We start from the raw sequence: 27,069 nt of genomic DNA, 5'->3' as shown, positions 1-27,069 counted from the left end.
GTGCTCCTGAAAGGACACTGGTATCATGGCAGAACTGCCCAGCTCCGCATTGCTTCTGCTGACTGAATGTTCACCAGACACTCCGGAAACAGGCAGCGTAAGACAGGCAACGTGCCTGGGAGAATCAAGAAAATAAATAAATGCACGAACACAGTTAAATACCAGAAGGGCCACCCAGGTAAGGAATCATTCCAACAAAAAAATGTACATGGGGTTTATTAATTTTGTCTAAACCTGTACACGTACTTCTGGTACTAGCCAAGATACTGAAAACCTTAAGGAAAATTTGTTTCTGTTTACTCATGATTAGCACCTGCCCTAATTTGTCACCTACATAGCCTTCACAGCTGGAGTCAAGGGAAAGCGTGAGTTTGAATTGCTCAGACTTCATGAGTGAAAGGAGGAAAAGGCAATGCTAGCACCCAGCAAGAGAGGCCATGGTAGAGGGTAGGGACAGGCACAGTGCAGCACACAGAGCCAGAGAAGCAGAGAGCTTAGATGCTGAGTGGACTCTAGGACCTGAGAGAGCAGTCTGGCCCTCGTCCAGACTAGGGGGACATGATCAGATCTACGACCATGGGCCAGCACGTAAACTGCTGCAGACAGAGGCTGGCTGTCCTGACTCCATCAGGTCACTCATGGAGCCACTCTGCACAGTACGTTTCCTCACATGGAAGTTTCCTTGTCATCTGTCAAATTTTAGTACTTAGAAGGCTCTGCTATTAAAAATAAACAAACGAATACCAGTTTGTAAGAAAAAGCCCAGACACAAACAATATTATCTATTAACTTTGGGTCAGAGAGAAGAAAAGGCGGGGGGCAGGCGAATCCACTAACTTCACTTGATATATTAATCTGTTGCTATTCTCTCTCTGTTTTTCCTCTCCTCTCTAACTCACACATGATTGTCTCGGCCTCACAGATTTTATTCCAAGCGTGAATGTTTCTAACACCACCAGGCCTTTTGTTTTCAATTACCCCCTATTACAATGAATCTCAGACACCAAAGTATGTTTTGGTTATCCCTGATAACATCCTCAAGGTAGTCAGCTGGTTGGTGTCATCTTGTAGTCTCTAGCCAAAGACAAACAGAATCCCTTTAGCATGAAGGCATAGGCATTCCACCTAAAATTAAACTGATGTGTGTCACCCAGTCCTTTTTCATTCCCCTGGTTTCTCTCTCTCCCTACATTCCTGTTGTTCGTAAGTGGAGAAAAAGTGGCTTTGCCAGCTACAGCTGTTAAAAAAAAAAAAATCATCAAAGCCAGGAGATAAAAGCCACTTGGGTATCTTCCAGGAACTATTTACATGAAGCACTTCCAATTTTTTCTTATGACATTTCTTGACCTTTAAAAGAAATGTATAAACACTGATAAAAATCTTTACCATCTACAATTCACCAGATACATTTCAGACTTTGGGAATTTTCATAGTGAATTGTCACTGAAGACAAGTTAGAAATATCATATAATGCCTTTTTTGTCCTGTTAAGCAGATTTCTCTCTTTTTTTTTTTATTTAAAGCTTCCATTAGCCTCTTCTTATAAAACCACAGAACATTGCATCTGTGTTGAAAAGTGTAAAAATAGCATGCTGTGCATTGAAAGTGAACACAGAACAGCAAAGGAACGCATCAGGTAACCCTGTCAATCAAAAGCTCAGGTAACTCTGCAAACAAATGAGTTCTTCAGATGTCTGACAGACCGAGCTCTGCACCCAGCTGCCAAATTTAGGTGCAGAGTCAAGCTGACCTTTGCTGCTCTCTCTGCTTTTAAAATCTTCTTTCTATTTCTGTTCCTGCTCCACACAGTTTAATTCCCTGTCCTGCAAATGCTTTTGAATCATACAAATTGATACGACCCCAGCTAAGGCAAGAGTCAAGCAATACCAATGACCTTCTCTCCCTCACAATCAGCTAGCACTCAAATTGCCCTAACTAAATTTACATATTTAATCATTTCCTTTGACCTTTATCTTCCCAGCTGAACCCTTTTGATCTGACAGAATGTCCCTGCCAAACATGAATCCTGTCATACTCCTGATTCCCAAAAGCAAAAACACACAGAAGACTGAAGGAGGGTCTCGATGATAATTTTTCAAGGGCTAACGAAAGGGAAACACAGTCAGTCTGTCCCATGAGCAGCAATCACAGGCATACAACCCAGCTGTGCTAGATCTTGTGCTGCTGAAAGACTGTAATTAAGGTTATGCCCATATCCATTTCTCCATACAGGCAGTCAAAACTGTAACTTCTTGAAGATTATTTTCCCTTCTGTGCTACAGACAGTTCATTTGTGGAGTAAGGTGATACCCCTTGCTTCCTTACATAGGTATCTCACATGGTCATAGCACAGCTAAAGGTTTTCAAGTCAAGGACCAGTACACTGAAAGGTCTCCTGATTCAAATAATTAAAATCATGATAGCTTTGGCTTTTTTCCACTTTTGCATTTCTCCTTGAGTAGATGGGCTAGGTTAAATAAATTGCAATGTATGAGAATACAAAGTCAGTATACCAGAGTCATTTTCTTCACTCCAGATTTTTATAAAAGTACAGATATCTAATTCCTAGCAAAAATCAGCAGGGCATAAAGACTGAAGTACCTTTAAAGTATCCAGACTGTGATCTCCTAAACATGGTCTGCTATTCATTCAAAACTAACCTGGATGAAGCTCAGAACAACAGCACAGCAGTCAACATTGCTCATCTGGCAGAAGATGAACTAAATCACCTAATATGCCTTTTTCTGCTGTTAACTTTGTGATATGGAAACAGCTTAACAAAATAAGAGAAAATTATTGCATACACGGATGTACTATCATCAAGCCACAGAGATGCTGTTTCTTTACAGACCAGTATAACTTCTAACCAGCTGATCTATAAAAGCCTCAATGAACTTCAACCTATTCACACTCAGTGAGACAATTTTCCACATCAGATATGAAAAATGCAGTATTGGACAGGCTTGTTCCATGAGGAAGTAACTTCTTCCACAGCTTTCAAGTTCTCTGGCATTCACAAGTGCAAGCAATTGTAAAGTAGTGGCTCTTGCTAAAAAAAAAGACCCAAACACAACAGAAACATAGAACAATACTTGTGCTACCTAAAAGCTCAGGGTACAGCATCCATCCCTGAAGGCCTAACAGTATCACCTCAAAAAGGTGTGGCAGTAAGAGTGCCTCTGAAATTTAATCTTAGACAACGCCTCTCTACAGCCTAGGACAGAAATTGCCAAGTTTTAGAAAGGGTTTATTCAAGCTACTTCTCTCAGAAAGTTGGGACTACCACAATCCAATGCAAGTCGTGCACAAGTCAGCAATGTGCCCTTCTGGCAACCAAGGCCAACCATATTCTGGGCTGTATTATCAAACCTGTAGCCATCAAGTAGGAGGAGATTCTTACCCTCTATTCTGCACTTATGAGACTGCATTTAGAGTACTGTGCACTACTTGGGGCTCGCCAGTACAGGACAGACACTGACATCCTGGAGCATGTTCAGTGGAAGGCTACCAAGGTAGTTAGGGAGCTGCTACAAGACATAAGAGAAGAACAGCTAAGAGAACTGGGTTTATTCAGTCTTAAGAAAACAACACTAAGGGGACATTTTATTGCTGTCTACAACTCTCTAAGGTATAAAGGGAAGGTATAGAGAAGCTAGAGTCAGACTTCTCTCAGAAATGCACAGTGATAGTATAAGAGTCAACAGACAAGTTAGAACACAGGAAATTCTGTTTGTATACACAGAAAAAAAATTCACTGTCAGGATGGTGAAATACTGGCACACATTGCTGAGAGAGTTTGGGTTCTCCATTCTTGGATACATTCAAAACTTAATAAGACCCTCAGCAGCCTGGTCTTGTTGGACCTGCTTTGAGCAAGAGTTTGGATTAGATGAACCCTGGAGGTCCCCTCCAAACGAAATTATCCCATGAATCATCAGCATTAGATCAGATCAACTGCAAGTTTATCTACCAGAATTTTCAAAAGCCCCAAGCAAGAGAAAGCTACAGCATCCTTGGGTAACACTTGTTCTAGTGCTGCACTAGAAATTTTCCTTAATGTCCACTCTGAACCTTCCAAGCTGCAGCTGGTAGCTGTTGTCCCTTCTTTTACCATCTGCCACTACAGAGAAGAGTTTGACTCCACTGCTTTTCTAAGTTTCCTTCAAGTAGTTGCAGGCTGTGATTAGATCTGCCTTTAGTCCCCCTTTTCCAGACTGAACAGGCCCAGTTCCCTCAACGCCTCTTTGTACGTTATGAGCCCTAGACCCTTAATCAAGTCTGCTGCCTTCCTCTAGACCATCTACTAATTCTCAACAGCCCTTTTGAACTGGGGAGCCCAAACTGGTACAGCATTCCACATGCAGGAAGCAGAAAGGTTAAGGAGCATCGGGGAATCTGAGAAAGGGAGAGACTGGTGGAACCAAGCTCTGCCCTCCCCGAGACAGAAACAGGAACAGCCACCAGAAAAAAAAACAAGATCAAGGGGATCCTGTATCCTCCCCCCCACCATGTTGAAGGCAGTAGCTTAAAGGAAAGGAGTAAATGGAGGCAAGTCCATGCTGGGGTGGCCAGCAAACCCCCTCCTTGTCCACCTCGCCTTTCCAGGTGTCCCTGTACAACACGTACGAGGCTCTGGATGTGGAAGGCCAGTCAATGGATAAGTGGAGACCTGCTGGTCAAACTAATGGGCAAGAAGGAAATGCACAGGCAGTGGAAGCAGGTTCAAGTATCCTGGGATGCTGCCCGGTTGCGTAGGGATGGGGTCAGGAAGGCCAAGGCACAGCTGGAGACTGTACTTGGCAAGGGATGCAAAGAATAATAAGAAAGGCTTCTACAGGTATGTCAGCCAGAAAAGGAAGGCCAAAGAAAGCGTATGCCCCCAATGAACAAGACTGACAAACTGGTAACAACAGACAAGGAGAAGGCTCAGGTACTCAACAACTTTTTTGCCTCAGTCTTCACTGGCAACCCTTCTTCCCACACCTCTGAACGGATGGACTGCAAGATGGGACTGAGAGCGCAAAATCCCTGCTGCTGTAAGAGATCAAGTTGATGACCACTTGAGGAACCTGAATATACATAAGTCTATGGGACCTGATGAGTTGCATCCCAGAGTCCTGAGGGAATTGGCTGACGTAGTTGCCAAGCCACTCTCCATGATATTTCAAAAGTCATGGCAGTCAGGTGCAGTCCCCAGTGACTGGAAAAAGGGAAACATTGTACCGATTTTTAAAAAGGGCAGAAAGAAGGACCCTGGGAACTACCAACCTGTCAGCCTCACCTCTATGCCTGGGAAGATCATGGAACAGATCCTCCTAGAAGCTATGCTAAGACACATGGAGGACAGGGAGGTGATTCGAAACAGCCAGCATGGCTTCACCAAGGGCAAGTCCTGCCTGAGCAACCTAATGGCCTTCTCTGTGATGGAGTGACTACATCAGTGGACAAGGGAAGAGCTGCTGATGTCATCTATCTGGACTTCTGTAAGGCCTTTGACATGGTCCCCAACAACATCCTTCTCTCTAAATTGCATTTGATGGGTGGACTGTCTGGTGGATGAGGAATTGGTTGGATGGTCACATCCAGAGGGTAGTGGTCAATGGCTCAATGTCCAGATGGAGATCAGTGACAAGTGGTGCCCTCAGGGGTCCATACTGGAACCAGTACTGTTTAATATCTTCATCAATGACATAGTGGGATCGAGTGCACCCGCAGCAAGTTTGCAGACAACACCAAGCTGAGTGGTGTGGTTGACATGCCTGAGGGACAGGATGCCATCCAGAGGGACCTGGACAAGCTCAAGAACTGGGCCCACATGAACCTCATGAGTTTCAACAAGGCCAAGTGCAAGGTCCTGCACCCGGGTCAGGGCAACCCCCAGTATCAATACAGGCTGGGTGATGAAGAGATTGAGAGCAGCCCTGCAGAGAAGGACTTGTGGGTACTGGTGGATGAAAAGCTGGACATGAGCTGGCAATGTGGGTTTGCAGCCCAGAAAGCCAACCGTATCTCGAGCTGCATCAAAAGCAGCGTGGTCAACAGGTCAAGGGGGGTGATTCTGCCCCTCTGCTCTGCTCTAGTGAGACACCACCTGGAGTAATGTGTCCAGCTCTGGAGTCCTCAGCACAGGAAAGACATGGACCTGTTGAAGCAGGCCCAGAGGAGGGCCACAAAAATGATCAGAGGGACAGAGCACCTCTCTATGAGGACAGGCTAAGAGAGTTGGGGTTGTTCAGCCTGGAGAAGAGAAGGCTCCTGGAAGACCTTATTGCAGCCTTTCAGTACTTAAAGAGGGCTTATAAGAAAGATGGGGACAAACTTTTTGGCAGGGCCTGTTGTGACAGGACAAGGGGTAATGGTTCTAAACTAAAAGAGGATAGATTTAGACTAGATATAAGGAAGAAATTTTTTACAATGAGGGTGGTGAAACACTGTAACAGGTTGCCCAGATTGGTGATAAATGCTCCATCCCTGGACACATTCAAGGCCAAGTTGGATGGGGCTCTGAGCAACCTGATCTAGTTGAAGATGTCCCTGCTCATTGCAGGGGGGTTGGGCTAGATGACCTTTAAAGGATCCTTCCAACCCAAACTATTTTATGATTCTATGCAGCACTCACTTGCTCTAGAGGGCACACACTGAACACGCTCTTCTAATGCAGCACAGTCTGCTTTTCACTTTATTTGAGATGAAAGTCAAATCAAGTGCATAGATTGAATAAAAAACACAAGTTATGTAGTAAATATTGCTTTTGCTGTTACAATAGCTGTCCAATAACTTTCCATTGCTGAAATAAACGAATCCTTGTTAAATCATTCATGCTTCTTCCCACCATTTTATTTAAAACTTCATCCTGCAACTAAAATTCTAAGTTGCTCATATTTGCTGAAATGCGCATCAACTTTACAAATCAACTTTATGAATCAACTTGGAAAAGACAGCCTTTCCCATATGTCTCATAAATTGGACTCATGTACTAGTTTTCACAATCATTCAGACAGGGGTAACTAGTGGGTCAACTTGTACAGACTTCAAAAGCTTTCAGTATGGACAATCAGGCATTTTGTTATGCTAATTGTTCTGATTTGCTAGAAATAAACATGCCCTAAAACAGCTGAAATAAAACCTCAGAGGTAGAGAACAGTTGGTGAGCCCTGAAGGTTCTGCTACAGAGACACAACAAGTAACATCTGACAATCCCTAGGGCGCTGTGCTTGATGCTTTATTTTGCTAGTATTTTTTTTAAACTGCTGTTTTATACAAGACAATGTCAATGGGCCTTAAATCAATATAACAGGATCCTGCATTAAAAAAAATAAATAAAATGGCTCACATTTGTTAAAGTGGAACCTCTGAACTCCCATGTTATAGAATCTTGCAACTACAGACTTAGTTTCACAAAAATGCAAGCCAACAAAAAAAAAAAAAAAAAGAGCAAATTAAAGCAATAGACTAATTTGAGTTGTGATACGCATCTGCTGCTCCTTCCACTTAAATGGTAGGATTATGGCGCTTACCTGAAAGACTCTACTTGCAGAACACAGCCAACCCCTCAAAACATAGATCAAGAAGAATTTGATAAAAAGTGTACATGTGCAGTGAACTGTTATTTTACAACATATTCCAATTTATGTAAGTCTCCTAGTCCAAGAAAACTCTAGCCTAGCATTTCTGCAGCAAGCTGTACCTTTGCCGAGAGCCTGGCTCCAGTTCTCCTGTCTTTACAAGATGACTCTGCAAAGGCAAGGGGGACTGCAAGACGCCCTTCTGCAAACACTGTGCATCCACAATCCCCTGACGCTGAAAAAAATTGACATGCCCACTTTTGATAGCTCTGTGGCCACTCCCACCTGGCTGAACATCATGAAGGAATAGCAGTAAAGCAAAGGATCAGTGGAGTTCTTTAAACTCTTTAGTGACAATTCCTAAAAAATAAATAAAATAAAATCCAGAACACCAAAAGAAGCACATTTGAACCACAGACATTATGATTTCTTATTATTCCAAATTATCTAATCTTTTAAATTAACATGAATTTCTTTAAATGTCAAGATTACCCTGCCATGGAAAAAAGGAAAAAGATGAATTGCAATAAGTTAAAGGTATAGTATAGCATCTACTGAACTAAAAGCTAGGTTCTGTTATAAGGTACTTGGTTTTTCTGTGATTTTTGTTGTTTTGTGGCTTTTTTTAAAGATCTTTTTTTAAAGATCCCCTCTATAGGAGGGGAAAAAAACTTAAGACCTTCCAGACTTCCATACTTCCCACCCTATACTTCTCTGAATGGGCAGTATTTTTTCACATTTTTCCTGCTTTTGGGTTTAGACATTAACGTTGTCAGGAAACATGGCAAAACCCATCAACAGGTAAGAATCCATTACCAGTTCAGTTCTTTTGGGATTACGTTATTATCATAGAATCACAGAATGGTTTGGGTTGGAAGGGACCTCAAAGATCACCTAGTTCTAACCCCTCTGCCACAGGCAGGGACACCTTTCCTCTAGAACAGGTTGCTCAAAGCCCCATCCAAGCTGGCCTTCAACACTTCCAGGGAGGGGGCAGCCACAACTTCTCTAGGCAACCTGTTCCAGTGCCTCATTACCCTCATAGTAAAAGAATTTCTTCCTAATATCTAATCTAAATCTACCCTCTTTCAGTTTAAAACCGTTACCCCTCGTCCTATCACTACCTGCCCTTGTAAAAAGTCCCTCTCCCGCTTTCCTGTAGGCCCCTTCAGGTACTGGAAAGCTGCTAGAAGGTCTCCCCGGAGCCCTCTCTTCTCCAGGTTGAACAACCCCAACTCTCTCAGTCTGTCTTCACAGGAGAGGTGCTCCAGCCCTCTGATCATCTTCGTGGCCCTCCTCTGGGACTCACTCCAACAGCTCCATGTCCTTATGTTGGGGGCCCCAGAGCTGAACGCAGTACTCCAGGTGGGGTCTCAGGAGAGCAGAGCAGAGGGGCAGAATTATGCAGATGTCACGGAAAAGCTTATTAAACTGAATGAACATACCATGGCCTGATACGAACTTCATGTAGCACAGCATCAGCAGGAGAGTCTCAAAATCTTGAAAGAAATTCTGGAACCTGACACATTGCAACAATAAATCTAGCTATCTAGAAACTTGCATCTTTTTTCTATGCTGTAATTAAATCACAGCTTCACTCCAACCATTCACAATCAATTTCACGTTTCTGTTGGTTAAAAAAAAAAACACAACAAAACCCACTTGGCTAGTAGCAGGATTTAATCTGGCGATGTGACTTGCCATGGCTTGCCATCTCTCTAGTTCCCATCAAAAGAAAGTCTTATTTTAGGTCATACACTTCCCCACTTACTTTTCTGGGCTTCTACAGAAGCACCTGCTGCTGCCCAGAGCTTTCTAATGAGCTATTCAGAGATGAAGGAACGACAGACTTCGCCGTATTTTCACTCCTCTGCCCATTATCAAGGCCCTCTAAGCAGGGATGAAAGCACTCTTGACAGCTCCACTGCAATCTAGGTACAGAGACTCTTACGAGGTCCTGACAACAGCTATCTCCAAAGACAGCAGCCTAACTCCATACAAGTGCTTCCCAGAACAGTCCATGAAGTTCGGAAAAAGAAATACATAGGCAGGTTAGTTTCTCTGTCCCCCACCTCACCCAAAGAATGTAGTAATGTACTTTTTCTTCACCATAGTAACAATAAACCAAAAGACTGCTAACGCAACCCACTAAACCTGGAAAGATTTTGTGACTGCTAAGGATAATAGCTTACTAGCCACAGACTTGTTTTTGTTGTCAATTCACATGGCTGATGACAGCCAAGCATAAAGCCACCGAAGCCTTAAAATGAGGTAAATCTGACGCCAGCTGTCCAGCCACAACACGCATAGATAGCACTCCTAGTTAGCAAACTTTTTAAACTGATATTGTTATTTAGTTCCTCTGGAAGTCTGTGCTGTTGTGACTGGACTGGTTTTGGTATAGGCTAATTTAAAGCCTTCTCAGATAGTCCTTCACCTTGCTGTGCCCTAACACATGATGTGCCGTTGTTGGAATGGGAGCAGCATTGAGGTGTTCTGGCCTTCATCTTATGCTACAATTGTATTATCATTCCTTCTTTTTTTCCTCCTCTTTTTAAATAGAAGTTCTAATCCATGTGGTTTCAGTTAAATGTATTATACAGTGTCAAAAAAATTAACTACAAGGCATGAAATATGAAATCAACATAAACATTTTCAAGTGGATAAAGACTTAATCAAAAAAAGAAAAAAACCCCACCAACCCCCTTCCCCCAATAACCAGTTGTGCTGAAAGAGGAATTGTCATATAATTAGGTAATAATAAATGGAGTTGATCAAGAACGCTTTTGGAATCAATTGTATGCAACGTTTTACTTCATGACCTTGGCACAAAAAGTAAGTACGCACTAACTGCATCTGCTGATAACCCGAAATTACAACACATTGCTGGTACTGGGGAATCAGGGCATTACAAGAAGCACTGTGTGACCTGATGATTGAAGTACAAAAAATCCAAAGGAACTGAATAGCACAAAGGTCATGCATTTGCTAGTGATAACAAGGATATGTGCAATACATGGGGAATTGATACACTGAAAAAAGAGAGGAGGAAAACAACCTGAGTCACTACTGAAATGCAAAATGACTACATTTCACAAATAAGATATAGCTGAAATAAAGGCAAATGTGATTCAGACAACATTTCTAGGAAAGACGAGGGCATACTAATGTCATAGTTCAAGGCACCAGGGTAAAATATTACTTATAAAATGCTAGTACCTGGAATAGATTTTGTACACTTCCAGCTATGCATTCATTTTTGGACAAGAAGGCAAAACACTGTATGCTTCTGAAAACTAACATATGCCCAAAACATATTAGCAGCATGACTATATCAACATAAAATGAGTTTTTAGACTCAACCATTAGCCTATGTAAATGTAAACATTTATTTTAAATTTCAGTCTCCTCTGAAACCTACCTTTCAATTTACAAGACTGAGTGTATAAAAATGACCAGGGATCACTGGGTGCACCACTTAATTAAACATTTACAGAAACAAACTAGCTTTTCCATGAAAGAGAACTGGTAAGAATGTAGAAAACTCTCTCAGATGTATTGAAATACATTACTTCCATTTCTTATAAGTGATTTTGTGCAACATTTAACAGGAATTTAAAATCTTGCAGGAATGGCACCCTTCCAGAGATGAGAGTGATTTGCCCCACTACTCTATTCTCCTCAAATCTGTTTGCTTACCATTGGATCTAGTCTCAGTCAAGACTAAGTAATGGACAGAATTCACAGCTCACCTTTGTACATTTGTATAAATCATAGTAGTCATTTTATGTTCTTCTGTAAAATGTAGGTTGAAAGTCTGCTGTGAGGCTCGAATTTTGCCTATTAACCCCCAAAGACTATTTCTTCCAAATGGGCATTTATTTTTCAATAGCAGATCAGTTGTCAGGAAGTTTTGTTTTGACTATCTGGATGGAAAAGTGTCCTGCCTAGATGTGCCCAAGAGACATTAGCCTCCTCTGCTTGAATAATCCTTTGGAAGAAGTGCAACTAAGTATCAAGTGACTAGGTATCAAGTTTGTGAACTGTGAGGTAGAAGATAGGAATCCAAGTGGAACACTGTAGAGGAAAAAACTGGTATAAAAGGGCTTGGCATCTGCAGATAAGGTCCAATTCCACCAAAGTAATATGCAGGGTCAGGGCCTGATCTTAAACACTGGTTGTGTGCTGCTAGAAGCATGTAAGTGTCCTGACAGCTTTTTAGCTTAATGAGAAAAGAGAGTGCCTTGTGTAGTAGAACTAAAATAGACAGCTGCGTGTGACTTTCTCTTGTTTCTGCACATCTGCCGCTACAATGACAACTAGTAAATGTTCTGTTAATGTTCTACTACAGTAAAATATGTTTATTCTTGTAACTTTTCCTAGTTTTAGAGTAGTTTCTGAGTGGCTGACAATTCCCTCCATTATGGGGCTGGTGACTGGCCGTTAGTCTCTCTTACAGCATGCACCAGGCCAAGCTAGGCTCCAGAACTGGAAAGGCCTTCCACTACCTGTACCAGCTCAGCCAAGAGCTAGCAACACAGCCTCTTTGTTTGGGAAAAGAGATTTCCCAGTGAAAAATATAAACCAGTGTATCCTTCATAGGAAAGGAGACAGCGAGGTCTATGCCTGAATCCCAAGAGGCTTCCTTGAGGCTCCAACAACCAGCAATATTATTGCTCAGGGGATAACAGAAGCATGTACGTCAGGAATGCAGAAAGCAAAATACTGTTATGTCGGAAATCCCTTGCTGAATTTGTACGCAGTGCAGGTTTTGGTAATTAGTATTACAGAGAAGAGAGTGAAAATAACAGAGCAAGGATGTAATCCATTCAGTCTTTATCAAGAATATATAGAGCCCGGAAGGACCTGACTTAAACCCAATTATATAATATATCAAATCTAATAAGGGCACTTGACTGAAGACTTCCCACAGACAGTTGAACATCCAGACATATTAATTCCTTTCTTTTTTTTTTTTTTTTTTTTTTCTCCTTCCAGGAAAAAGGAAGAAGTTTGTTCTTGTTTTCACTTTATTCTGAAGAAGTAGCTTAATTGTTTAAGTTCTAAATCACCAAAAACAGAGTGCAGAATTGCTTAAGATAAGCTGGGAAGTCAATAGTGATCTCAGAGTATTCTATCAGATAAAGTAAACATTAAAAAAAAACAAAACAAAACACTAAAGAGGCTACTGATCTTAGATATTCCTCTTATATTTGTCCTACATTAAACTGTATCTTAGTGTTTTCCTCCTTTATAGTTTCTGCCTTAGATGGTGATTCAGAAAAGTGCAAGTTGAAAACAGTGTCTGTGATAAACTTGGTATAACCCCACCCACTGGCTGGTTCAGGAATACCAGCTGCAGCAATGCCGACTGAGTAAATCCTAGCGTAACTCTTTACCTTCTAATCTATGGATTAACCAAAAAGACCACTATCGGCAAAATCTGCTCAATCACCAGGAGATCATAAGAGAAATGTAAAACTAGTGTATTTTTTACTACAACCTTTAAAGACTGGGAGTTCCCAACAGAAGTGACTGAAGACTTCCAGATTTTATACATGCCAGATTTCACTCATATAAACAGATATTTAAGGCACAAATATTCTAATAGTCTGTAATAAAACCATTTAAACACAGTCTGCTAGTGCTGAATTCAAGATTCACAATCAAGAATCCTAGTGTCTCTGAAGTACTTGAGAAATCATTAAGTTATGGAGCTCTTTCTTTATGAAAATAGTTATATAAATTCATATGCACCAAGAAAAATAAAGTCACAGATTAACATTCATTAGGCTGTAAAGTTCTGTTACCAGAACACCATACTCGTACCAGTTACCAGCAGCAACAGTGCACTATATCAATAACCAAACGTTTAGTATTTGGGAGCCTGTGAAAAATTGGGAAACTTCTGCTCTGATCAACTTTTCTACTTGGGAAGCACTTTTTGCGCCATTAACACGGAAGGCTTGCAAATCAATAATTCAAATTCTTCTGAAAATTAAAATGTGCAGGTAGGAACAGAAGTGAATTAATTACATGTTAGAATTTATGGGGGAGATCCTAGTCAGTTAAAGTCTTTCAGGTATAAATTTGAGCTCAAATTCAATGTTGACAGTATCCAATCAAGCCAAATAATTTCAGATAGGTTTGGCAGAGATCTCAGAAGTTACTAGAAACATCTTCACTTGGCACCTCTTGTGTGACATTGGCATACTGAAAAAAAAAAATAAGTTTTGTCCAGTTTTGGAGAAGACTTAAAAACTAATTGATCCAGTTCAGGTGCGGAAGTATGAAATCCAGCCTCCCAGACTATCACACCTCAGTCCTAAAAATGGAAGTTTATTAGAAGTTCAAAGCCTTTTCATCATTCACTTAACCTGTTGCCAGCAGGGAATTCAACCCTTTTACTTTCCCTTAAAGTTAAACCTTGATTCTGACAGTTAGACAAAGCATAATTAGCAGAACATACATTTTTATTTGACTCCCTCCAGCTGTAACAGTACATATGTGTATACACATACATACTGTCCTACCTGTCTGGCAGAAGGATGTATCACTAAGGCAACATAGGCAAGTTCAAGTGGTCTCCCTAACAGCAGAAAGCTGACTCAGTTTACATTATTTTTTTAACAGTGTATCTTACGATTTTGAGTACAACATATTGCTAGAAAAAATAAAAAGCTTTAAAAGTCATCATTTATAAAGCTGTATCAGGTATAGTTCAGTACAGACACATATTCTTATGATGTTAATGAAGTGACACGTGAATAAATTGGTTATCAGCATGTTCTGGTACATTTTAAAAATGACAACATATAAAAGCTTTAAGGCATCACTTCTTTTGACTTATCCCATAGTCATTATTTTGAAAACCAGAGCAGAGATAATTAGACACTATGGTGACAGACCAAACTGAGATGTCTTATGTATATGAACCTCTGTAGACTGACCTTTTCAATCGTTCTTTCACTTGCTACTAAAGCTAAACATTCCTTCTGCAAGGTAACCCTGCTAGCATACATGAAAAAAAATTAAGTAGTTGAATATTATTAAATTAAATGCCTACCCGAGAGCTTCATGAGGAGCTCAGATGCTGCCTTGACTGACATGTCCTGCCTCATCACATTTGCCTGCGCTTCCTGTGGCTTGAGTTTCTCCTCAGGGAGGTTTGGAGCTGAGGCTTCAGATTCCTGGCTGAACACATAGCTGGACTGAGACAAGGCTGAACTTGCAGCTTCTTCATCCTTAGGCTCCTCTTTCACTTTAAATTTAGGAGTCAAGGGCTCTTTTTGATTTGCAGCTGTCAAGAGAGGGAAAGAAGTGAGACTTAATGAGGTACATAATATACAATCATAGAGCAGCTAGTAACAGGAAGAAACCATAACCTGAGAAATGCTAGAGCAGGTACTAGAAGCAAGCATGTCAAACGGTATTCAAAGATGCTTCAAGAGGTAAACAAACATCTGCATCTTTTGTACAAAGGGGCAGTTTTGAAACACAAAAACTGCGTGTACCAGAGCTCAAGAAGCCATCCTTCCTTACTTTTTTTTGCCCCTACTCCTCCTAAAAGCATTCCCCTGGTTTGTAGGTCTTCTATAGGCTTGATGGAAGTTTAAAACATCATTTCACATACAGGCAAATTTCGCAAAGCCCATGGGTACTACATACTAAGTTCTTAGAGCACGGAAAAGAGGCAAGAGATGAAAAGTAGAAAGATAGGAAACGCAAGAGGAGAGTAAAAGGGAAAAGAGCAGCAAATTCTTAGGTCCTAAAAGTTGGTATTTGTTAAGAAAGACAACAGAGGGATTTTCAGAAGACAGATCTGCACTGGAAGATGCCATGAGAGCACTGTTCCAGGTTCTACATTCACAAAAAAGCAAGAGAGCAAGTTTAAAACAATCTTTTCAAATACTCCACGTAAGCAGCTGCACAGCCTCAGAGAAGGGTACAGAGATCTTGGGGCTGCTTAACGTCTACACACTGAATGCTGATGTTCTTAAATGGTCTTTGCAATACCCCTTGACAGCAGTAGATCCTTTGCACTGCATTTCGTTGAAGGGATAAAACCACAAATGCCTCTTAAACAATACTTCCAAACCCAAGCAATACAAATTCACAGGCAGACTGCATGATAAACAGGAGGCTAAAGAAGTTGCACTATTTTTCAGCAGCTTTTTTTACAATTCTTTATGTTTAACCATTAAGAGATACTTCCTTCCCTGTCTTCTAGTGGCTTCTTCTTGTTCAAAATTTCACTTTAAATTCCCAATAACACACAGCAGATGAGTTGTTCAGTGCCCCAAACTTTGAAGAGTTTACATCTTTCTCACCTCTCTAAACCTCTGTCTCCACAAGTATGAAAGATAGAGCATCATCTCCATTTTGTTATCTTTCTAAGCTCTCACCATTTACCTCACTACCTCTCCTACATATTTTCCTCCTTCCACATGACAATCCCCTGCCTACCCTCATGACTCTTGCACATGAGCTCTGTCAAATCTCACTTGGACCACGTAAGGATGTACCCCACCAGCCCTTTCACAGGCTGCAGCACGGCATTAGAAGCCAACACGCACTGCCTGCTGCAGAGAGCTCTTTGTTTTGCAAACCCATTACATGAACAGGAAAAGCTGAGGAAATGGCATATCACAGGGACAGTAATATCTAACTGAAGGGGCAGGGTACTAACAGGTAAAATCAACCCAACAAAATCTGCAACATTCACCTGCTTAAGCCCTTGATCTATTTTCTCCTCCACTTCACTCTTCACCTACCTCCAGCTCCTCACTTTCCTGGCTTATTGCCTCAGATACTCTCCTTTCTCAGCAGTTTCCCCAAAATCTGACTCCTCAACCTTCCTTCCTGCATCCCACTGGGAAGTGCTCACCATCTCCCAGAGACCTCAACCCTAAAATACGGGGTACAATTGCCATCTTTAGCACGAACAGACACTTCTGTTTGCTACTTTGAGCTTTGTTCATTTTCACACAGTGCATTTTTTTGTGTTTTTCTTTTGTGTTTGTGTTTTTTTTTTTTATTTATTATTTTTTAAAGCTACAACATTACTCTGTAACACAACACTTACATCTTTTCAGTTTATATTCCTGGGTTGTTTGATTTTTCTCCTTTCTTATTGGTTGGCAAGTCTTTACCAAAGAACAAGATTAAAGCAAGGGGTATAAACAGTGTACACATAAGCAGCAAGTACATACACATTGGTGCTATTCATTACTTCAGAAATTAAATTACCTTATATGTGTAATTTTTAATTTTTAATATGACCTATAAGCACTTTTACCAATATTAGGCATTGCTTTTTCCTTTTTAAAAAAAAGAGTAAAAGCAGAAATATGTAACAGTAAAACATGCTTTAATTCATCAAAATACAGGTTAAGGCGCTCAAACCAATCTTAACTTTATCAAGGTACTTACAAAAAAAAATTCCATCTACCTTCTTTATCCAGGCCTACATCTTTCTAGCTCAGTCTGTTCTGGGGTTTGACCTGAAGTGATGAATGCTCACCACACTACCTTCTGCATTCCTTCTCTTTTAAAACATGCCACTCTAGCTGCATTTTTGATATGAAAAATACCTCTACCAGGAGCTGAGTGCAACTGGTAGAAAGCATTCTGCCTGAATTTTCAGAGACCCTGAAGAAAAAACTCTTTTGAGTTTATTCATTTCAAGAAGGTATTAATTCAAATTGTCCCAGAAAACAAAGGAAACATAAGTCTAAGTGAAGAGGTAAAGATGACCCACTGAGAACAATCTGTGAAACCAGCTGTGTTTCTGCCCATGAACCAGGGCAGAAAATGAACCAGGTAGAGGAAGCACTAAAGACCAGGTCAGCATACACTTTTACCATGTAAATACAGAGATGATATTAAACTCACATACACAGATCAGTATAAGTTTGCAACCATACACTGTGGTCCATTATAAGCCAGGTTAAGAAAAATGTAAAAACATCCATAGACAAACAGAATCACTGTAACAGAATTCATACAATATCATAGCCTTAAACTAGGAACTTTTTTCAGTCAGGCACTACAGCATGTAGTGGCAGATGCTTTATGGATTCCCCTACCACAGGAAGGAGGATCAAAGGGGGCACTTTTGGAAGAAATTAGCATTTATTAAACCCTCTTATCACCAAGCAAAAACCCAGCAGCCAGTTTGACCCAATTCAAGGGCAGGTGTCAAGTGGTACCTCTATGTTCTTCATCCCAGGGTACTCTACTGAGATGAAGCCAAGTTCTAATAGCTTCGAGAACCAAAAATTCAAGGTAGGTCACATCAGAGTTTAAATAGTTTCATAACAGTGACACACCCAGAATGACTTGAACAGGGCATCCATCAAGTTTCCCTCCTTTCCTATGTCTCACTTTCCCTTTCTCTCCCCACCCCACACATTAGCTCTCTTACTGTGACAGCACATGCTGCTATAAGCCACTGCTCCCTCCCACTTCTGAGCCACCACCTGGGATAACAAAGCTAAAACTATGTTAACAACAAATCTACCAGCACAACATCAGCCATAATTGAAACGAGCTCTTTATGAGATCTGTATGCTCAGTCTGTCCCTGTGTGTCTACAAGACATCACCTATGAGAAATATAAAACACGGTCAGGGTCCTACAATCCAGAGAAAGTCCTGAAGATGTGCATTTGGCAGTATTACGTGAAGGGGAAAAGAAAACCAGACTATTGTTCTTACCTATGTTGCTGGTTCTGCCTACTCTAGCTGCTTTGCTTTGGACAGAAGATAGAAGTAAAAAATTTGGAAAGAAGGAGGGGTTTATTTCTTTAATTAACTGACAGCACATCCTTGAACTGACCACACTTCCCAAAAATCAAGCATTTTACTGTAGACAAATCACAAAAAAAAGAAAAGTTATCTACCTCATTTTTCTTCCCCCAGAAAACAAAACCAAATAAAATCACAGAACTATTGGGTCAGTTTCAACCCAATTGTGCTTCAATTAATGGGGCTTTTACTCTTTCTTGAAATACATTAAAGCAGATTCCAATGTAAATGAAGCCTAAATGGAAAGACATATTAAAAAAGGGGGAGGTTGTCCAATCTATCAGATCCATACATTAAAACTAGATGGGGAAAAAACCCACCCAAACCAAAAAAACTAACAACCCCAAAACTAACAAAAATCCTCACCACTCTCGCCTCTGTCCCATCTTGGATCCACTATTACGGGCAATGTTGCTAACACATGGGAAATAGCAACTATGATGCGTCCACTAGTCACATTAGGGAGAATAACACACAGATGTAAGAAACAACATTGCAAATAAGGGAAATAAAAGTTGACTGAAACCAGTTTTTTAAAAACCCTATGACTGAGGAATCTTTTAAAAATTAGAACTAGACAAGGATTAAAAAGATGATGTTGAAGTCTATTAAAGTATATTTGAACTACAAAATTATTACTCTCCAGAAGGAATAACGTCTTCTATCTACATATAAAAATAGATACACATACATATACTTAATTTGTGTTTCATTTACATTCATTCTGAACTGCAATGAGAACAGACTGAAGGATGTGTTGCCTGCAGACTGAATTCAAAAAACCCATCAATTTAATTTTGAAATACACAGTGAGGATAAAAAAAAAAACCCACAACCAACAGGCAGCAGCCTCTCAAGCAGGGTTGAAAATTCTCTATTTGTTCCATTCCATATGCAGAAAAAAACAGATCAAAGAAGATTCCAGACTGCTGATTTTTACCTTCCCAGAAACTGGAATAATTTGATCCATTTGGCAAAAGTAGATGATGAAAGTTATAACACTTTCCTCAAACTGCCAAATGCCACAAACAAAGGTTTGGGCATCGGCCACTAATCTGACATACTCTGATAGAAGCTGCTACTGCATCAGTCCACTTACAAGGATTTCTAAATGCTCAAAATGTTTATAATTGAAAGAGGAAAAATGGGCTGATTATTTCAAGCCAAGCTCAGTGTTACAAGTCACACTCAGCAAGGAGTTGGTCACCATTCCATCTGTCTGAGGAAAGAACATGAGAAAGAAAAAAGAATCCACAACAAAAATACTGTTACAAAAAAGGCCACGAGAAAAAGCATCTACAGAGTCTGGGCGGAAAGGAAATGTGATAAAAACACCACAGTATGCTGCTGTACCATCACATTATTTTACAAGTGATGTGTGACTACAGCTACAAAGATGAGAGAGAGCAGGCCAGTCATGGCTGAGTGAAAAAGGGAAAGTGAGGACACATTCCAAAAGGCACTGCAAATTGAACTGGTCTCCTTGAGATCTTGCAGGAAAACCTCTCTTTGTGATTCTCCTCAGAGCCACCATGGCAAGAGAACCATGGCATGACTTCTACCTAAAGAAAAAAGGACAGTGTTTTATCCAGGTCCTACTGGAGCTAGAGCACCTGAATAACACAGGGAGCCTTCCATTCCAGGTGGTGATTTGTAAGCTGCAGTGGTTAAAAGAAACCAAGGACCTTTGACAGATCAGTTCCACAGTATTTGGAAGACATGTTTCCCTGACATTGGGCATCACCATCCTGAAGGCAGCTGTGGTCAATAAAGGGTACGACTTGAGTCCTCCTATTTTTGCTCTGTAATTGAGATGTGCAGGTAGGTGTTGGCATTCTGCATGGAGACTATGGCTTATATTTGATGACATTCAAGAACTGAGTAAGGGGTACAAACATTGCAGAAGAAGACACCAGTGAGCTAATTGCTTTGCAAGAAAAAATCTATGCAATTGGAACCTGTTGGAGAATGTCCAGACTAAAATCCAATTGGGCTGATAAATTATGTTCAACTTATTAAACACAGAGGCTGTCTACCCTGTAAGTGGCCCAAAAGGAGAGATACTGTTCTTCTGGCAGGACAGTCTAGCTGGTCTCCCATTTCTTCTTAGTGCCTTCTGCCCTGGAGTATTAATCTGTCCCAGAGCACCTCATGTTACCTAACCCTCCTGGGAGTGCTAACTCAATTACATCTCATTTTCAAAGCCCTCTACTCTGCCCTCAGCCAAATAAACTAACCTATACGGCTCCAAGGAAGAGGACGGGAACTATCAATGAAAAGCCACTTACGACTCAGCATTAAAACATTCCTTTTTAGCAAAGCAGTGGAATGGCAGAATAAACAATCATGAGAAATATGATGATGCCAAGACTTGCCACCTCTGGGCTTCCAGAGACCACTTAAAATATGAAGTCTTCCAAACCGTCTTGCTTAAGTACGTTAAAAATATGTAAGCAGAGGTTGAGAAAAGGCCAACTAAACATCCTGATCTTCTCTAAAGCTGCTTTGCATTTAAGGAGCTGTAGTCAAGCAAAATGAGACACAGCCCTGGAGAATGACCAGTCCTGCTACTGTCCCCTCAAAATTTCACAATGTTCTAGTCCAAGTGGAATAGAGGAAATAGGCAAATTGCTAAGGCACCTGCAGGACCACACATCCCCCCATACCCCAAGATGTCTGTTATGCAGCCAAAGTCCCACCTGCTAAACAAGGTTGTAAAACGTGCCAAGAACATCTTCTCCTTTCCAGGTAAAAATCAAAGTAACAGCAGAATAGGTAAAATTCTGTGGAAGCTGGAGAAAAGAAGGGGAGGAAAGCGAAAGGAGCAAAGGGAAATTTGTTGATGATTGGAAAGGATTGTTTGCACTATGGAAATTTCTTCTCTCTACAAAGGAACAGAAACAGAGGAAAGAAACACCACCAGACTGACCTTCATATTTGTTTAAGAAAACAAAAACCAAACCAAACAATCAGAGATGATTGAACTAACAATGTCTTCAATTCCCATTTTGGATAGATGTGACAGAAAGGCACACGAGCTAGGACTTCTGCCCAGAGTAATGATGTAATCAGGGAAGCAAAAGAGCCATCAGTCTAGTCTAGTGTTATACTCCAAGTATAAGAGATTGTGTAGATATTAAAACTAAACCGTAAGCACAGAGCCAGTCCAGAATCATATTCATGTCTTCTTTTAAGTTGCATCAGGCTGAGTACACAAAAAAGCAGTTTGTTATCCTGCATTTTAAATGACTGAATTAGAACAGAGTCTACACTGTTTTACCTTGCTAAATTCTACATATTCCTTCAAGGTGTAAAACATGATGGGTATGATTTTAAGGATGTTGGGAAATTGTGGATGTAAGACTAGCAATTACTGAAAAGAGATTATAAGGGTGGTGATATATCAGTGGCAAAGATTAGTACAAGCTTTTATTTGCCCAAGTTTTAATTAGCTGTGCTATTGCCCGTCTTCAGTTTTATTTTAAATTAAAGGTCTATATGGAAATTATGAAAATGTGAATCTGGAAAGACACTTCAAAGTGAGAATTTGATGACATCAGGGGTATTTACACTGACAGCAGCATTATAGAATTCACAGTATTTTTAAATTAAGGATATAGCTCAATAATTGCCAGTCCCATGCGCTTACATATTCTAATTGAAATTTTACATTCTGGCATAAACTATGAATCCTAAATATATGCAGCATGGTCTTTTCCTTGGAACTTGCTACACAAATACATCAATTATGACAACTTAATCAGCCATGCTTTTATTTTATTAAAAATAGCTGTTTGAAGAGTTCAAGCCAGTCAGTTCAGTCCTATCAATGGCAAATGCTAAAACATTTCAAATTACTTGTGTTACCTTTAAGGAATGCGGTAATTTTTAAGAGCCAAACAGAACAAATAATCTAAGCGATTACTTAGCTTCTCTACTAATATTTTGTATGTAGATGTCTGATGATTTACTATTTCATTATTCCATTAATGGAATCAGCTAATAAAACATGAATGCAAAGTTCAAGTTCTTTGGACAGTCACCAAAATCCCATAGAGGCATTATTTTCCAAAATAAAGATTTGACTCCTCACACAACAGTGACAGCAGATGTGACTTAAACTGCGAGAAAACATAGTTTCTCCTTTGTTTAACATGTCCAACCCCAAACCCTCAGCATGTTTACAATAGAGAGGAGGAAGGAGAGCAAAGTTTTTCCATGTGAGTAACTTGGGGAACATAAAAAGAACTGCAGATGCAGGGCACACTTGGTAATACACACCATCACAAGATGAAGAGACATGCCTTCTAGAGTAATGCACTTGGTGAAGCCAGAGAGGTGGGGGCCAGAAATGAAGTATGCTTTACAATTACTGTTTCCACACAGAATTCCTGTGGGATCAATGGTGCAAGAATCCCATTCATTTTGATGGGATTCATTTATTTTCGAATGTTATGAAAAGTGACTGCAGCACATAACATAGGGACAGTAATAACTTCACTAGAGTACACCGGCCATGGTAATTTGGATCACTGTGAAAGAGGGTTTTTATTACAAATGAAAACAAGCCTTAGAAGTGGGTGGAGGGACATCAGTATTTAAAGAGACATGCTGTATAAGATCTGCCACTGAAACCTCTGAAACAGGAAAAGCAAATACTCTGCAAATTAAGTTACGAACGCAGTTACAAAGTTTCAATATGGAATTAATAGACTGGGAGAAGAAAACATTCTGGCAAAGCACTGATGCAGCAAAAGACTTGGGCAACTTAAAGCATACAAGCAATCCTACTGAAATAGGAGGGGGAAGGTTTGAAGGTAAAAACATGTCCATGCTTAAATATTCTTCTGTTTATATGTTAAGAGTCATTTGCTAATAGTTTTTACAAACAATAACCCTCTCCAAATTTAAATAAAATTTCAGAGAACCCTTTTAAATTTCTTATGAATTTAAAAGCATCTCCTAACCTTAAACTAGGACCTAGAGAATGGAATCTGGAAAAAAATTTCAAGATTTGTTGATTTACATTTGGTAAGTTGTGTTATGCCTTATTTCATAAAACATGTAACTAAAAATCCTTCTGGCAAGCAATGGCACAGAATTAGGGCTGAAGGGATCTCAAAACATCACCCACACCAATATTTCTCAACCTCTTTAAAGCTCCCCTAAGCCTTTCTGAAAAAAATTCAAAGGCCATTTTGAGAAGCGTCATCACAATTAATTTCTGGCCCACTCGAAATCAGGTCTAACTTTGAACATCTGTAAATTTTTTTCCCACCTTGCTTCTCTACAGCTTGCTGCTTGTTTTTGTTCAACTGAAATTTCTTGCAACTGCTTCTGATGTCCTATGGTTCACTGACTGAGATACACAGATCTACTCCATCCTACTGCCTAATATGTGATCAACCATATCTGACAGGTAGTAATTTAACCTGTTTTAAAATTCTCCAGTGGCAGATGTGCCACATTCTCTCCAGCCAAACTATCATAGAGGTTTAACTATCTCAACTTTTGAAATTATTTTCTTAATGCCAACTTAAACCCTACAGCAATATAAACCTATTATTTTTTGTCCTAATTACGATGACTCACCAACAGATTATTTTCTTCTCCCTGCAACAAACTTTTTAATGAATTAAAGGCTTATTAATGACTCTCCTTAGTCTTCTCTATAGGCTTCACAACCTCACTCCCTTTTATCCATCCTCACTGGACATGTTTTCTAAACCTCCAGTCACTTCTGCTGCTCTCCTTTGAAGTCTTTCCAACTGTCCGTGCTTTTCATAAACTATAGTGCCAAAACCTTGGACTACAGCAAGACTGAGAAGAGCAGGACTGTTTCCCCCTTCTTCAAGACTGTTTCTCTCTGTATACATCCCAGTACGATGACTGCCTTTTTAGTATCAGCATGACGTTGTTAACTCCTGTTCCTTTCCCACAGAACTGTTACCTAGTTTTGTATTTGTGCAACTGTTTGATGAACAGTTGCACGTTTTTTACAAATCTCTTTTGACTGCAACTCTTCTCGTTTGATTGGGAACTACTTTCAATGTACTGTTTTCCAACCATCTGATACCCATTGCATCTAGACTAGAAAGGTACTGCATTGCACAATCAGAAAGAATACTGAGAGTCAAGATTATACACATGCTTATTAAGATTCAATTTAAAAATTCATAGTAGTTAATAAACACCAATTTGTACCGCCTTTCACCCTGGGTGCACCAGTTAAACTTCTGGAAACTGTAACTCTTAGGTCTGAAGGGAGACAAGTACTCCTCTGAGACACACACTTAGAAAAAGAAAAGGCTGAAACTGCACAGAAATGAAAACCAACAGGCCCTGAGGTCTCCCATGAAACTGGAGGCATACAAACTAATACCAGCTGAGGAGAGGAGCAATAAACATTGGCAAGCAAAAGTAAATGCTCATTTAAACCATCAATATTCAATAAGAATAAATGCCAAATGCTAAAAGTCTATATATCTATCTACTGCTTCTTTATTAGCCACAAGGCCTGTCAGAGAAGAAAATTAGATTGTTTTGACATAATTTGGTCTCAACAAATCTGTGTTGGCTGTTACAACTGGCATACACAATTTGAGGTGTCAAAAGATTTATATCATTGAAAAGGTAGGGCCAATAATTGAAGTTCTGATGGGCCTAACAAGAGAGTGTCATAATAAATAAGTCAAAGGAACTTGGTTCAGCACAGCAAGCAGTCAAAAAAATGCAGCTAATACTTAGCTAACTTGCTAAAAGAGAATGACTTCTACTCTAAATTTATGAACACTGTATGGAGGAAAGCATGAGCTAAATGTATATAACACAACATAAATCTCAGGAGAAAAGAAATTCCTTTCCTTTTAACATTGCTCTTCTTCTGTAGTAAACTTGGTGACTGGCAGTACATTTTCATCCAAATATGCACACATACAAAATTACAGATACATCTCACTCCCCCAGTGACTTTATAACATGTTGCTAGGTAACAGTGCATACAAGTCAGGTTTCAAGACCTTTAGTAAGTCACCATAAAATAACTGCATAGGCCTTTTGCATGAATAACGTACATTTGTATCCTTCTCCCGATGCCAATAGATCAGACACTGAAAACATGACCGTCTGCCAAACTGTGAACAGCTCCCCATCAACTGCTACATGAAAAACAACACATCAAAATGTTGTATGTTTTCTCAGCCTTCAAGCTTTCCCCCCCTCTCCTGCTTTCTGCTCTCATTCTTGCTACATGCAGCCATCATGAGCACTACCATCTACAGGTCAGTACAGCTGATGTGTAGAGACACTCAGTGCACAGGAACCCAAATTTAAGGTAGGTATCAGAACAACAACATACATGGGATAGCTGTCAGACAACATAAAAAATCGTTTTCATGGAGAGTCCAAATTTGAAACCCAATTAAAAAAATGTACACGTAAAAAACATACAAGCAAATAAAAACAGACTCATCCTCGCTCATTTTTTGTTGGTCATAATAATAAATCATATCAACAGATTTTTTTTTTTTTTTAAAGGGGAGGTTTCTGTGCCTTCTTCCAACCCGAACAGCAAACCATTTGTGCCAGCCCATTTCACCTCCTGCTTGTCCTCAGCTCTTCTCCATTTTCCTGATTGGCTCCATGAAGCCTCAGGCTTCATTTCTTGTGTTTACCCCTTATACTTGATTCCCCACAGAACTGTGATCCCAGAGGTATAAAGGTCTGGGCAGATCAGGACAATCATGAGGACAAGCTTTCCAAAATAGCTGCAGTTTCACCAAGGCAATGGCATTAGGACAGATCTAATTCCTTAGTTTACCTGACAATAAAATCTGCTAAAATGCAACTTACATTCCATATAAAGGAAAAAAGATGACCAATTATTCTCTGTTGAAAAGGGTATCTTCTATCTCCAAAGTCTAAAACTTGCCATAGGGAAGTTTCTTCAGTGGCATTTTCCCTCACTTCTTTCTCTTTAAAAATTAAAGGCCAATTTTGAAAACATTTAGTATATAACATCCCCCCAGCATGTCCACAATTCTGAAGGGTTCAGTCAAATCAATAAAAGACCACATAAAATATAAGAGATTCACCCTAAACACATCCTCCACTTCAGAATGTCACATATGAATATCATTCTTACAGCAATAATCTGACATTGAAAGAAAACACAATAAACACATGCTTTGCATTAGACATGGATTTCAATTCAAGTAGTAAAAGAATTTAAAAGCTGTTCATGAATCTCTAAGACTACCTTTTTTTAAGTGTTAATAATTGAGAAATGCAGTAACATTCACACTTCACATGTATTTATTAGTCAGACCTCAAATACTACTCTGAAAGGAAGTTGACCAATACTTTATTGGTCCTATTTAACAGATGGGTAAAGACAGAGAACTTAAGAGCTAAATTTTCCAACATGCTGGACGCTTGTGACCCTCAGTGATTTCAAACCAGAACTACAGGTATTCAGGATGCCTGAAAAACACACCGAATGAGATTTGCCAAGGTAATTGTCAATGATCATGAAAGCCTGGATGACAAGTTCTCCCTCCCAATCCCAGCAATTAAACAGTAAAATCCCTCTCTTCTCTCACCGTTTCCCCTCTTCCCTCCATCATGCACCTCTCCTTATCAAAAGAAACAAGAAATCCTGTTAAGAAGCTGCAATGTTTTTCTCACTGCAATTAGCA

The 27,069-nt window shown here is 40.0% G+C and overlaps 1 protein-coding gene across 3 annotated transcripts in view; it reads right to left on the bottom strand.

The window, feature by feature from the left end:
- The window catches only part of ZNF827 (zinc finger protein 827), a 111,120-nt gene that overhangs the window by 41,341 nt on the left and 42,710 nt on the right, over positions 1-27,069 (bottom strand). For all 3 annotated transcript variants that reach the window (XR_011048392.1, XM_068403386.1, XM_068403388.1), the window contains exon 5: positions 14,632-14,865. Coding sequence is in view for 2 of the 3 variants with exons in the window: in XM_068403386.1 (XP_068259487.1) it covers positions 14,632-14,865 (234 nt within the window). In the remaining variant the exon portion in view is untranslated. The remainder of the gene's footprint in view (positions 1-14,631; positions 14,866-27,069) is intronic.

Source organism: Nyctibius grandis, chromosome 6, assembly GCF_013368605.1.
Source record: "Nyctibius grandis isolate bNycGra1 chromosome 6, bNycGra1.pri, whole genome shotgun sequence".
Lineage (NCBI taxonomy): Eukaryota > Metazoa > Chordata > Aves > Nyctibiiformes > Nyctibiidae > Nyctibius > Nyctibius grandis.
This window is presented reverse-complemented; position numbering and strand designations above follow the sequence as displayed.